At 40.1% G+C, this 14,700-nt stretch overlaps 2 protein-coding genes across 2 annotated transcripts; both read left to right on the plus strand.

Moving 5' to 3' along the window:
- The first annotated feature begins 663 nt into the window (after positions 1-663).
- Positions 664-7,854, plus strand: LOC104441809 (phospholipase D beta 1). The gene is made up of 10 exons (XM_010055051.3): positions 664-2,171; positions 2,856-2,972; positions 3,872-4,066; positions 4,490-4,738; positions 4,833-4,901; positions 5,020-5,167; positions 5,492-5,640; positions 6,365-6,547; positions 6,668-6,865; positions 7,302-7,854. The coding sequence occupies exons 1-10, from the start codon at positions 1,209-1,211 to the stop codon at positions 7,593-7,595; spliced, it is 2,565 nt and encodes an 854-aa protein (XP_010053353.2). The 5' UTR covers positions 664-1,208; the 3' UTR covers positions 7,596-7,854.
- A 4,081-nt stretch (positions 7,855-11,935) lies between these two features.
- LOC104441810 (bifunctional dTDP-4-dehydrorhamnose 3,5-epimerase/dTDP-4-dehydrorhamnose reductase) lies at positions 11,936-14,317 on the plus strand. The gene is made up of 2 exons (XM_010055052.3): positions 11,936-12,513; positions 13,608-14,317. The coding sequence occupies exons 1-2, from the start codon at positions 12,058-12,060 to the stop codon at positions 14,058-14,060; spliced, it is 909 nt and encodes a 302-aa protein (XP_010053354.2). The 5' UTR covers positions 11,936-12,057; the 3' UTR covers positions 14,061-14,317.
- Positions 14,318-14,700: the final 383 nt, after the last annotated feature.

Here is a 14,700-nt window from a genome sequence, read left to right on the forward strand (position 1 = left end):
AACCTTTAATTTACAATTTTTTTTTGTTGGGACTTTAATTTACAATTTCAGACAAGTGAAATCTGCGGCTTATAGACATTGTTCGATAAAAATAGCGACACTATAGACATTAAGAATGGTTTACAACGTCCCTTTGTTAGGCAATATGACATTGACATGGATTGTAAGCAGATGTTTGAACATATTCAAGCATTCGATGGGAGCCCGCCATTTTATTCAATTAAATGGTTTCCATAAATCGGTCTCAATGCAGGTTATTTGGATAAATCGCGACGATACGCTTGCCTAGCTACAAATCACCGTATATATTTAACAAGATGGTCTAACCAAAGACCTAATTAAGTAATATTCAAAAAATTAAAATATAAAAACCCATCTTTTTTTTTTTTTTTAATCAATAAGAAATCCTATAGCCCTGGCCTGTATTTGTGTATAAAAAGCCTGGAGAAGGAAAAACCGAGTTTGTTGGTGTTGGATACTAGAACGCTCTACCTAGGGAATAGGATGTCCCTGTCCTGACCAACAGTCATTCAAATATGGCGGCAAAAACAAAGAAAGTCTTCTCGACTCTCCGTTGACACTGAGGACTTTGAAACGAAGAACGACGCTTCGGAACCTTGCCCCCTTTGAATATTCAAAGGCGAAGGTCTAGCAAGGCTTGCCGAAGTTCATTGTCCTCTCCGTGTTTCCCACGACGTTTTTCAAAGGGCTAATCATGCGCCTGCGAGTCATTCTTGAACGATTTTTCAAAGCTTCGAGCTCAACCCTTTTGTGTTCTTGGACTTGCTCCTCCCTTTACCTGGTCAGCTCTAGTTTTGCTCGTCTTATTCGGGCACCATCTCGTTTATGGTCGGGGAGTCTTTGCCTCGGATGCCGAACTCCGCTCGGCTCGTTTCGGCGGGTCCGTTCTGAGCTCATCAGGCCAGCTTTCTTCTCGGTTTGTTGTGTTCCCGAGGGCAATTATTCGGTCCAGGTACCTCGTTTCATCCTTGCACGATTTTCTGGCTGCCTGTAGTTTGACGCATTGCTTCAGGGAGGCAGGTTTGCGTGGGTTCGTCGTTCGGAGTTGCTTGTCGGTCAGGGGCTTCGATAGCTTGATAAGTTATTCGGGTTGTTGTCGAAGTAGTGGCGGAGTTGTTGTGTTGTCGGGTTATATATAGTCTACTATTTCAAGTGCTTCAGTTCCATCGGTACTGAGGAGATTTTCTATGGCTCGATCATTTTTCGCTGGAACCTTGTCCTTCGGAGGATCATCCCATGTCCAGGGTCAACAGATTGTTCCTATTAAAACCAGCAAGCAATCTCTGAAGCTGCAGCTCTTACATGGAAACTTAGACATTTGGGTGAAGGATGCCAAGAAACTCCCCAATTTGGATAAGTTTCACAGGAAATTAGGGGACATGCTTGAGAAAATTCCGGTCAAGGTTAAAGGGAAAATCGAAGGGCAAATGTCTAACATAACCAGCGATCCTTATGTTACAGTTTCTGTTTCTGGTGCTGTCATTGGTAGGACGTTCGTGATCAGTAACAGCGAGAACCCTGAATGGAAACAGCACTTTTATGTGCCTGTGGCACATTATGCTGCGGAAGTGTATTTTGTGGTTAAGGACAATGATGTAGTGGGCTCCCAGATAATAGGAGCAGTGGGGATTCCTGTGGAACAGTTGTTGTCGGAAACAAAAATCGAAGGGACTTTCCCTATCTTGAATGGTAACGGAAAGCCCATCAAGACTGGAGCTGTCTTGAGCTTGTCGATCCAATACACTCCGGTGGATAAAGTGGAAATTTATAGTCAGGGAGCCAGTCATGGTCCTAATTACCAGGGAGTACCAAATACATACTTCCCTCTCAGGAGGGGTGGTAGGGTTACTCTTTATCAAGATGCTCATGTCCATGATGGTTCCCTTCCTAATTTAGAGCTTGATGATGACTTGCAGTACAACCATGGGAGTTGTTGGCTAGATATCTTTAATGCAATTAGTCAGGCCCGGCGTTTAGTCTATATTTCTGGATGGTCTGTGTTCCACAAGGTGAGACTGCTCAGGGATGGCAATGAGGTGACAGATCATACATTAGGGGATCTACTCAAAACCAAGTCACAGGAAGGGGTCAGAGTGCTTCTTCTAGTGTGGGATGATCCTACTTCTCGCAGCATTCTGGGGTACAAAACGGTAAGGAACTACAAAATATTTGAAGTCATGTGATTTGATTCTAAGTCAGTTTGCCACAAGCAAGAATATACTATGGCACTCACATGCTGTCTTGGTATTTATGCTGTGCTGCTCCATTACCCTGCAACTTGTTATGGAAATAGATGCCTGTCAGAGATTATTTTCTTCCTGCATTCTTGATTTCCTTGGTATCTTGAAGTTTATGTGACATGATATTTGATCTTAACTTATTAAGGCACAAGTTAGGTCAGTCAACTGTTCAAGCCAGCAAATTCGGACCTGTCATTTTCTTTTTTTTCAATGACACGGATTTCTCTCTCATAAGCAATCCCACCGGCATCAATCGGGTTTCATTTGAATGTTAGCTTCTGCATGATCTACAGCTCATGGTGTATTTAGTATCAACTAGCCCATAAATTGGATAGATAATTACGTGAAGGCAGCATGCATTATAGATGAGGGATAATTGGAATCAGTAGAAAGCAAGAACTGCTTTGTTATTTGATTGAATAAGAACTTCTGTAAGCACATGTATGTAAGAAGCATAGAGGAATTTACGACTCATAGATTGTTATTATGTTCAATTGACATTTAATGACATTGATACATAGCTCAGGCAAACTTCAAGGGCTTAATGTTGCAACTTCTTATGGTTCATCTGTTCATTGACTTGCATCAAAATAGGAAGGGGTCATGCATACAAATGATGAGGTGACTCGTCATTTCTTCAGGAACTCATCAGTGCAAGTGCTACTTTGTCCTCGATCAGCTGGAAAAGGACATAGCTGGGTCAAAAAGAAGGTTAGAGGCAAAAACACCATTTATGCCTGTACACCCCTCCTCAAGTTTCTCTGTCTAAAAGTATCTTGGGATGTTCATTCTCTTAGCAAAGTTTTCATCCAACTTCAACTACCACATACTGCAGATTCAATGGAAAAGAAAGGAGTTTTAAAGTTTTGCTGGTGAAAACTGAATGCCGGATTGTGGAATTATGATCAACAATCTGGTAGAACTTTGACTTCGTAGCTTTTCAAAAGCAGGAAGCACGTTAAAATCCTTGATCATGTAGATGCAGAACATCAAATGACGCTAAAAACATGTTACCACTTCTTTACTGTTGTATTATAACTCACCTGCAGATTTAATCGTCTATAATCAGACATTGCAGATACCATGTAACCAAGAATGGGTTAAAGTAGGTTTGGCACTGACAGAATGGAAGCCTTTATTCAGGAAGCTAGTAAATTTTAGATTTTTTTGGGTAATGCTGTATTTGTCAATATCATTTGAAGTATGCTAAACATTCTAACCTGTTCATAAACATAACTCTCAATAAGATCTGTCTGGGTTTATATCAAAACTATCGCCTCCATATGTTTCTAAATCCGAAACTGGTGTCAAAGACCCGAAGTATACTTTTACTCAGAATTATGAGCTCTATATGTGATGATATTCTTCCCAATTTTTTCTTCTATCTGATCAGAAAATAGTGATTTGTCCGGAAATTTTCCATATTCAAATTGGCCGCTGCATCTTTTCTCCTAATAGTGTTTGATATTGACCTGCATTAATTTCGTTTTCCATGTATGCATCAATGTGGATAGTCTTTTAAAATTTTCTTTTTTTTTTTTTTTTTTTTTTTGCTTCAGCAATTGCTTTGGACCTCCTGATCTTTTTTTCCTTTTGGCTTTATTACTTAGGAAGTAGGAACGATTTACAGTCATCATCAGAAAACGGTCATTGTGGATGCTGAAGCTGGGGATTACAAAAGAAAGCTTGTAGCATTTGTTGGAGGTCTAGATTTATGCTTGGGTCGTTATGACACTCCTAGTCATCCAACTATGCGGACACTGCAGACGGTGCACAAAGACGACTATCACAACTCTACTTTCTCGGTAATGAATAATTATACTTGTTGCACATGGACTTGCGCACGGTTGTTTGGGGTATCACCGTCCCACTTCATTGGTCCTTGCACAATCCCAGACAAGACATCTACACCCACATCACATGCTTTATAGAGAATGTACTATGTATTCAACCATAGTGGGCTACATGTAGGCAGGTGTTTATTAAGGGGATTTATCTTCTTGACAGGATGTCATGTGAATTTAAGCTGCAAATGTGTCAACATGTAAGCAATCATTTTATACAATTTACCAGGTTTTCTTTAGTAGGAAAATGTGGTATGTAAGGTTTTCTTTAGTAGGAAAATGTGGTATGCAATTTAATATCTGCCTTAATGATGCATTACCCAAAAGAGAAAAATAGAAGCATGAGGAGTTTTCTCATTTCACTTGTACCCAAATCCTTAACAGGATCCTTCTGCTGGTTGCCCAAGGCAGCCATGGCATGATTTGCACTGCCGCATAGATGGACCAGCAGTATATGATGTCCTCACCAACTTTGAGGAGCGTTGGTTAAAAGTTTCAGAACCACATGGTTTACAGAAGTTAAAGACATCATATGATGATCAACTTCTGAGACTAGAAAGAATTCCGGACATCTTGAAAATTTCAGATGTTACTTGTCCAAGTGAAGATGACCTAGAGAACTGGCACATTCAGGTAGAGTGATCATTGCTGTTAGAATTTCCATTATTTTCTTCTCTGAGCTTGTCAAGTTGTCTCTGCGGAGCTGACTTAACTTTTCAAAGTGAAGATTTTCCGCTCGATTGATTCCAATTCAGTCAAAGGCTTCCCTGATAACCCTAAAGATGCTCCAAGCAGAGTGAGTATTAGAGAAACAAGCCACACCTTTATCATTTAATGTTCCTTTACGATTGATCCAGGTACATAGAAACGCTATAAAAAGTTGAGTAATTGATATGCTTTCTCGTTTGTGACAGAATCTGGTATGTGGAAAGAATGTGTTGATAGACATGAGCATACACACAGCATATGTTGAGGCAATCCGTGCAGCGCAACATTTCATTTACATTGAGAATCAGTACTTCCTTGGCTCATCATATAACTGGGATTCTCACAAAGAAATAGGTAAGGAAGTTGAATTTCCATGGTAAATGAAGATGCATCATTTCGGGAAAAAAAAAATGTTGCATCATGAGCTCATCCCCGATATAATCTGTCCGTAGTTAACGTAGTTCCTTTCTTCAAGCAAAACAGGTAATTTATAGGCTTTATTCCCACAAGATCTTTCCAGCCAGATAATATACATAAACTATTTTCCCCCTTATTTGGCTATTGAAAAACATAGCAGCGCGAACTCAGTGAGAGTAGTTGTCTTGACAACATATATATAAAATGAGTTCTGCACTCCATAATAGGACATTATTTGATAACTTATGGATTTCATTGCAGGCGCCAACAATTTAATACCAATGGAGATAGCTCTTAAGATTGCTAGCAAAATAAGAGCAAACGAGAGGTTTTCTGCATATATTGTTATCCCAATGTGGCCAGAAGGTGTTCCTACAAGCTTCCCCATTCAAAGAATGCTGTTTTGGCAGGTAAGATTCAGTTACACAAGGTGAAAACAAAGAACAAAACGAAACTGAAATCTTCAGTTCAACTTTTAGTTTGGTTCTGACTTTGTTAAGGGGAAAGCAAATTCGAAGAGCAAAATAAAATTGGAAAAATCCTTCTGCTCATTGGTTTAGTTCTAAATTAGTTAAAGGTAAAAAGGGATTGAAGTTGATCTGTTTGCCACTTTCTTCCATTGGAGAGTTATACCAATAAGCAAAAGTCTTTCTATCTGTTGTAATATTGTCATTTCCTCTGTTAAAAGTTATGCACATGGTCCAGATAGAAAAGTCTTTTACTTTTGGACTAGATGAAATGCCTCACCATTTTGATTTGATTTGGTTCTACTTTGGATCTTAACCTGCCGATCTTGTGCTGTGTGGTCTGAAAATTTGCTCGAAAAGTGACCCAAAAGGAACATGAACATACTCGCCATGCTTGAATTGTTTTCCTGTTTGTTAGCATTAGAATACCACAAACTGGTCAGGAACTTGCATGTTCATTAACTATCTTGGTCAATGTGAAAATTTACTGATCAATTAGATCACTCACGTCCTCATTCAGTTTATGTATAACAAATTTACTCGACTTGCTGATAATAATAGGTCCGCTCCTGTTCCTTACACTGGAAAAATCTCTTCTATTCCTATTTTATGCCCGGATAAAAAAAAAAAAAAACCATTTTACACAATGCATATGTTGTTGCTGCAGCGCAAGACAATGGAAATGATGTATGACACAATCTACAAGGCTCTAAAAGAGGCTGGGCTGGACAATCAATATGAACCTCAAGACTATTTAAATTTCTTCTGCCTTGGCAACCGTGAAGTTTCAGATGGAGATGGAGAAGACAGTATAAAGTCAGGACGTGCAAATGGAGCAAAGGCGGCTCAGGTGTGCCTTGGCCCAATCTCCAATATGTATTTTGATTATGCTTCATTTTTTATTGTCCCCCATGATTATTTCAAATCATGTTGCTTCGGTTTGGTTGAATGCGCTGTGCAACTCACTCAGGAACTTGCTCGAAAGAACCGGCGGTTTATGATTTACGTCCATTCTAAAGGAATGATAGTGGATGATGAGTATGTGATAGTTGGATCTGCGAATATTAATCAGCGATCCCTGGAGGGCACTAGAGACACTGAAATAGCTATGGGTGCATATCAGCCTCATCACACCTGGACTCAGAAACAGTCAGCTCCACAAGGGCAGGTAAATTTTGTGCTTTTTTCTCCAGATAATCATCTCAAACCGTTTTCTGTTGTTGGCATAAGGTAAAAACCTATGAGATCCATTTCTTGGATCTCAAGCCTCTTTTACACTTGTCCAGGCAAGTGACTGTCGGTCCTCTTGTGATGATTCTTGCAGGAGTTTCATTTGTAATATAGTTGCACTTAGTTTTATATTTTGGATGAAATTTTTGGCTTTATCAGAAAACATGCAAATATCCTCAATATTGAGCCTAAACCTGTGTTTCTTGACAAAATTGAGACATTTTGGAGCTTCCGAGTCCCGTTTGTTAATCATACTAAACGACACAAGCGAAATAGCAGCAACTGAGATCCTATCAGTTTGGCATTTTGGGAACTCATTCGTCAATCTCATTTGTGTTTTCATGGCCTAACAATTTCTGCATATTTGATTGCAGATACATGGATACAGAATGTCGCTGTGGGTGGAGCATCTCGGTAGCCTCGAAGAATGCTTCAAGTGCCCCGAGAGTCTCGATTGCGTGAGAAGGGTGCGTTCCCTAAGCGAGGCTAACTGGAGACAGTATGCAGCTGATGAGGTAACCGAAATGAAAGCCCACCTCCTAAAGTATCCGCTTCAGATCGACAGAACAGGAAAGGTGAAGCCAGTTCCCGGTTGCGAGACATTCCCGGACGTCGGTGGAAACATACTGGGTTCATCCATTGCCATTCAAGAAAACCTTACAACATAGCGCGCCTACGGTTGCGTCTCCACATCCACGTTCGCGTCTTGCGACTGTCATATATGCTGTGATTAGTCATTCTTTTGTGAATATACATCCGAGGGGATTGCGAGGGGCTCTGCTTCGGTTCCTGGTTTTCGCGTTATCATACTTTCATGGATTTGCAAAAGACTCTGTACAACCTGCAAAATTTCTGCTCCTTTTGCTGTTGAAGATTTCAACCATTCCACGAGAGATTCTTGAGACCTGAGGAAAGAACTCTTGAGAATATTTATGTTCAGCATTGCTTGGGTTGATGTGACTCGAGATATGCCAAAGTTGTTGCACAAAATAGTAGAGCCTAGCAATTTTCTCTATGCATTTGATCATAAAATTGAGTTAAAATCGAAGAATACAACCTTTTTCTCGGCTTCGGAATTTATTTCCTGAAAATGTGATCAGTCTAATCTAGTAAATCAAACTATCTCTATATTTCTCGTGATATATTGTCGGTACATGAAGATCTACTGAAGATCGATAAATTATTATGATTACAGAATTAAATAAGTCATGATCTAGTGGCATTCATTCTTCTATGGGAATTAACAAAAAAAAAAAGAAATTTATAGTCCTGTAAGCATTCTGATCTCAGGATTTCTTTTATTTTCTTTTTTCTCCACGTGCGAGTCACATGCGAGAATCTTATGTAATATACGTGACATCAATATATATGTATTTATATGCGGATCATGTGAATTATTTGAACATGGCCAGTATACTATAAAACGAATTATAGTTATATAATCGCCGAATCAATTAAAAAAATAATGCGCTTTCAAACGACAAGATCCGTGTCTTACACCCAGTCGCTATTAAACCACAAGTCAAGGACGACTCATTATGATATTGCTGCAGTATTATAGATTAAGATGTTTCTTAAACCGAGTTCTTCCGTCAAGTTTGAACGAGTTTAGGGTGTAGTCAAAGGGAAAATTTGAAAAAACTTTTTGTAGTTGGGAAATTTCTAAAATAGTTGGTAAATTAAGAATGAATTGAAACCCAATTGTCAAATAACTTACAAGTAACTCATACTTACCAACTTTATAATGAATTAACAAATAATCAACTCCTCTAAAATTTGCAAATGTAAGTCAATTCGATGACCAATGTCATCAAAACTTTCTTAAGAGAGAGAGATATATATATATATATATATATATATATATATATATATATATATATTTGGTGACTCAGGGAGTCCCGCACGGCCAGCAGTCGGAGGTAAACCAGGGCGACACGTGCTAGTCACCACACACGTGTCAGCGGGTAAGTCGCATCAACTCCTCTAAAATTTGCAAATGTAAGTCAATTCGATGACCAATGTCATCAAAACTTTCTTAAGATATATATATTTTATTATTATTATTATTTTTTGTGACTCGGGAGTCCCGCACGGCCGACAGCCTGGAGGTAAACCACCTGGAGGCGACACGTGCTAGCCACCACACACGTGCCAGGCGGGTAAGTCGCCAAGAGACTCAAAACTAGCCTTCCTGCAACTTGCGTTGTAGGAGCTTCGAACACTAAACCTCATCGATGGAAGTCCAATGCCTACCCGGTGAGCCACCACGACGGGTGGTTAAGATAGCAATATATTAGTAATGGGAAAATTGTCCAAAAAGTCTTCACCTATTGTATTTTTGCAAATTAAATCTTAAATCTTTTAATTTTGTCAATTTAGTCTTAAACATTTTCACTTCTTGTCAATTGGGCTCATTCAGCTAATTTTGACAGGAAATTGCTAATGTGACTGGATGGCGCTAAAATGACGCTTTTTAATAATTTTTTGAATTTTGAATTTTGAAAATTTTCTTTTTTTTTTTCTTCTCTCTCTTTAATTTGGAGGGAGGGGGGTTGGGGTTAGGGTTGGCCGACCCTTGCTAGCCCTAGGTGAGGGCTGCAACACCCTTGTTGGCAAAAGCGAGGGCTTGCAAGCTCTCGCCATATCTGGCCAAGTAAGGGCGGCGACCTTGCTCGGGGCCCTTGCCTGGGGCTAGTGAGAGTTGGCAAGGGTTGACTGGTCCTCAATTGTGGTTGGCAATGGTCAATCGGTAATTGTTGCCTGCCCTAACCCCAAACCCCCCAAAAAGAAGAGAAAAATTCAAAATTCAAAAAGATTATTAAAATATTATTAAAAAGTGCCACATTAATTAGCAATTTTCGATCAAAATTAATTGGATTGACTCAATTGGCAAGAAGTAAAAATATTTAGGACTAGATTTGCAAAATTGAAAGTTTTATGACTAAATTGACAAAAATGTAATAAGTTTATAACATTTTAGACAACATTTTAGACAACATTTTAGACAATTTTCCCAATTATAACTTACAAGTGTAGTTTATAAAATATCGACTACTTACCAAGATCCCACTAAGTTATTAAGTAACCAACTCTTTTAACATTTTACAATTGTTGCTTATAACGAATTTACCGATATCCATTAAATCAGTCAGTTATCTACTTCTTCAACATTTTACAAATGTGGTTAGTATTTATATTTTATGTGGGATAATAAAAAGTTGGTTTTTGTGTTTTTGAAAACAACAGCAAACGGGCCCTTGAAAATTTCGGATTGAAGGTCGGGCTGCAGACATTGCATTCCCAAGAGGCTTGCGGAGGTTCGAATTTTAAAAATATTATAAATTATCTAGACTTAAAAAAGCAAACTTAAATTAGTTCCAAATTACAAAATTAGTAAGTTGCTAAACATGCTCGTGAAATTTCGAAAAGTTGGTGATTTATTAATTATGGGCGTGTATGTAAATTACTTATAGCGGCTTGTAAAAGTACAAAAAAAAAAATAATATACTATCTTATTGGGGGATTGATATATTCCTTAAAAGGTTGGTATTTTACTAGCTACACTCGTAAGATTTCAAAGGAGTTGGTAGATTGTATCGATTTAGCCGAATGTTGGTTATTTTATTATAGCGTTAGCGAATATCTTTAAATGCTGCTTTATTGTGTCAAGTGCTAATGCTAAATAAGCCGCCGAAGAAAGGTATAAGTTGTATTTTATTTCCTCACGTCATTCATATTCGGACTTGTAGGTCCACGTAAAGCTTGGTCCCCCGGCCGTGAACACTGACTACATCACAAAATGGTGGTCTTCTTGTCATCGTTAATCGTAGACAAGAATTGTCCGATTCTTATCGGTCTAGTGTGAAAAGAATTATCCGTCTTTTATGCGATTACAAGTCTAATCTATCTTATTTACGTGTTTGATTCATCGTGTAAGAAAATCTATGAATAGTTGTAGCATATCACATGAAAAAAAACTTTATAATCGCTAGTATTTTAGTGGAATTGTATTGATAGGTTCGCCAATCTCGAACCTTTAGATCGTAAATAGAGAGTGGAATAGTTACAACTCACTTAAATCGAATATTCCGTCATAGGAATATGATCGTTATGAAAATGCTCACAAAAGTATTATAATTGTAATCATCAAGCCCCCACTGCCTTCACTAGTATAATAAGGGATAATGGCATAAATGGTCCTTAAACTTTGGCCCTTGAATATTTGACTTGTTTAATCGGTTTCTAAACTTTAATCAAATGTGCAGTGTTGTTATAAACTTTTAATTTATTTAATATGATTCTTTTGAATTTTAGTATATATTCAATTTAGTTTTCGAATTAAATAAAAATATTTAATATTATTTCTAAACTTGAATTAATTAAAAGAAAACATTAGATAGTTTCATATAATTTAAATACTAAATCAAACATTTATCAGAATCTCGAATATCTTAACTTTTCATGATATCATACTTGAGCGGAAAACTTACCACTCGAGTAAGACTGAATCGGGTTTTTGAAAACCGAGCAGGTGAACTCAATCCGACTTCGAACTTGACACCGCATTGCCTCCATATCTCGGACCCGCTCAAGTGAAACGACCTAGTCCGAGGGCATGGCAAAAGGGTCAAACCCGGCCCGGGCCAGTTTCCAATTTCGGTCCTGGTCGGAGCCTGTGTCGAGCCGATCAGGCCGGATCTTGACCGAGTCCGAAGTAGCAGAAGATCAGCGGCGCACGGTGCGTGCGACCGACACCGTAGGCGAAACGTGAGGCTTCCTCGCACCGAATCGCGACTCCCTTTCGTCATCGCGTGCGAAAACATATGACGATGCGTCACCCACCTGTCCCTGTCCGAATTCACCCCCGCTCCCCCCAAGAAAAAAAAAAAAAAAAAAAAAACCCAAGAAAAGGAAAATAAGAAAAACCTCCCCCAACTCATTATTACCAAAAAAAAGAAGAAGAAAAAATCGATTATTACACGAACGCCATTTTCACCACCACCTTAAATATCGCTCTCCTCTATCTCTCTCTTCCCCTGTCCTCGCTCCAAATCCACCACGACGCCACCCGCTGCTCTCGGCAAGATCCCATCTTGAATCTTGCCCTCGACCGGAGGAAGGAAGAGCGACATGGGTTTCCCGGCGAACGGCGGTTCCGCCTCCGACAAGCCGCTGAAGTTCCTGATCTACGGCCGCACCGGCTGGATCGGGGGCCTCCTGGGCCGCCTCTGCGAGTCCCAGTCCATCGGCTACGCCTACGGCTCCGGCCGCCTCCAGGACCGCGCCTCCCTCGAGGCCGACGTCGCCGCTGTCCAGCCGACCCACGTCTTCAACGCCGCAGGCGTCACCGGCCGCCCCAACGTCGACTGGTGCGAGTCCCACAAGGTCGAGACCATCCGGACCAACGTCGCCGGCACCCTCACCCTCGCCGACGTGTGCCGCGAGAGGGGCCTCATCGTCATCAACTACGCTACCGGCTGCATTTTCGAGTACGACGCCGCCCACCCCCTCGGATCGGGCATCGGATTCAAGGAGGAGGACACCCCCAACTTCGTCGGGTCCTTCTATTCCAAGACCAAGGCCATGGTGAGCTTGTGTCTTCTCTACTTTTTCTTGTTCACTCTGTGATTTGGTGATTATGTTGGTTGTGTGCGAGTTTTAAATTCCATATCTTTTGGAGCGTAAATTCTTGTTTCAGATCTGGCTTTGGCGTTCCTTGATCTGCATTTAGGGGCTGTCTAAATTACATTTATGGGTAGTGTTAAAAAACTTGATCTTTTGATTGTTCCTTCAATCGTAAATCACGGACGCTCGTGTTAGAACAAAACGTGTTCATTTTGCAATGAATTTTCTACATTCTGTTGCTCTATGGTAGAAACTTACTACCCGGTACGGTACATTGATGGGAAATGCGGATCGTTGAAGTGCTTGTTTCGATCAGCAACCGCTCAGACAAATGACCTATGCTTCAGTCTACTTTCTTGGGCTTTCGGATGAGATGAGCTAATACTAGTGCAGATTATGTTACGTGGCATCGAATGTCCTCTGCTTAGATCTCTTCGCGTGCTTCTGATGTACGAAACAAATGCCTGCTCAACTATGATGAGAAATGTTAAAGTTTCTGCCTTGTTAATCATGGTATCTCTAAGTTTAATGTGAAGTGCGGTATCTGATTAATGCATCTGTATATAAGTGTGATCTAAATGATAGATCCATTCTGATACTTGCGTCATAATACAAGGATGCTTCACATCATATCTGTTCAGATGCTACCAAATACGTCCATTCAACTACGTTATGTGTATACACTGCCTTAATGATTCTGTGTTCTGTGTCAAAATTGCAGACCATTTGTTTGTTGTTGGCTTCCGAGAGAGGAGAGTCGGGTCTTTGATGCTTTTCATATGAAGCTTTGTCCCGGCTGAGTACTAGATGAGTGACTGAATGATGCTCTGATGTGGCCCTCATCTGATCTCCATTTGTATCGTGCCTCATATAGTCTTGTTTGAGTTTGCAGTTCGTGAACGATGCGTGTCATGTTGCGTGTCAGAGCTTCTTCTGTTTGCTTCCACCATGTCCCTGATGCCCCTGCATTTTGCATGTTTAGTTGCGTGATAAAGGCGAGCAGTTGTCACAGTGAATTCTCATTATGGCTTTTTTCCCCCCTGGCGAAACATTAGGTCGAGGAGTTGCTCAAGAACTACGAGAATGTTTGCACTCTGCGTGTCCGGATGCCAATCTCGTCCGACCTGTCCAACCCCCGCAACTTCATCACCAAAATCACCCGCTACGAGAAAGTGGTGAACATCCCCAACTCGATGACCATCTTGGACGAGCTCCTCCCCATCTCCATTGAGATGGCAAAGAGAAACCTCACTGGGATCTGGAACTTCACAAACCCCGGAGTGGTCAGCCACAACGAGATACTCGAGATGTACCAGGAATACATCGACCCGAACTTCACTTGGAAGAACTTCACTCTCGAGGAGCAAGCAAAGGTGATTGTTGCTCCCAGAAGCAACAACGAGCTCGACATGACTAAGCTGAGCCGGGAGTTCCCTGAGCTGTTGCCCATCAAAGAGTCCCTCATTAAATATGTGTTCAAGCCGAATCAGAAAACAGGCGGAGCTTGATGCTTGTGTCTTAAGTTTCCTTTGGGGCATTGCGTCGATATTAATTTTATTCGGGTTTTTTCCGCATTATTGCGTGCATCCATCAGCCAAGCTCCTCTTCCTGCCGGGAATCCAAGATTATAGTAGCCTCGGCGTCTCTTGGTTTGTATTTGTATGTTCTTAATTTGTATTAATTTGATCATTAATAAGTTGTTTGGAACTTGGAAGAGATCTTTGTTATTTGCATTATATTTTTTGAATTTAATGTTTCTTTAACTTGTGTAGTTAAAAACGTAAAACTGTAGTTCTCCGAGCCATGAATGACCCATTATTTATGCTATGAAAGGCCTTAATTTGCCAGCATTTTCACTGAATATTAATTTGCTATATAAGTGCAGGGTCCAAAATGTGCTTAGTACTAATTATGCAAGGATAAATTAATAGGGAGTCTTTGTCAAGATACCCAATGGCTTAACATAGCGGTAGAATTAGTATTGAAGGGGTTGAACTAATGAAGATTAGATCATTCAACGAAGGAAAAGGACCCGAATTTTAATTACTACAATTTCCAAGTTCATCCTCTGTAATAGCTCAGAATCCGAGTTTCCAAAAATCGTGTGCTTAAGCGTCCATTTGTTGACTTCACCGGGAAATCGTAGCA

The sequence above is a fragment of the Eucalyptus grandis genome, chromosome 4 (genome assembly GCF_016545825.1).
Source record: "Eucalyptus grandis isolate ANBG69807.140 chromosome 4, ASM1654582v1, whole genome shotgun sequence".
In the NCBI taxonomy this organism is placed as follows: Eukaryota; Viridiplantae; Streptophyta; class Magnoliopsida; order Myrtales; family Myrtaceae; genus Eucalyptus; species Eucalyptus grandis.

Bases quoted from the DNA above. Each gene is read 5' to 3' on its own strand.
- LOC104441809 (XM_010055051.3), top strand. From the start codon at position 1,209: ATGGCTCGATCATTTTTCGCTGGAACCTTGTCCTTCGGAGGATCATCC. The intron at 2,172-2,855 runs GTAAGGAACTAC...GCATCAAAATAG, and splicing joins GCATTCTGGGGTACAAAACG to GAAGGGGTCATGCATACAAA. The intron at 4,067-4,489 runs GTAATGAATAAT...AATCCTTAACAG, and splicing joins ATCACAACTCTACTTTCTCG to GATCCTTCTGCTGGTTGCCC.
- LOC104441810 (XM_010055052.3), top strand. From the start codon at position 12,058: ATGGGTTTCCCGGCGAACGGCGGTTCCGCCTCCGACAAGCCGCTGAAG. The intron at 12,514-13,607 runs GTGAGCTTGTGT...GCGAAACATTAG, and splicing joins ATTCCAAGACCAAGGCCATG to GTCGAGGAGTTGCTCAAGAA.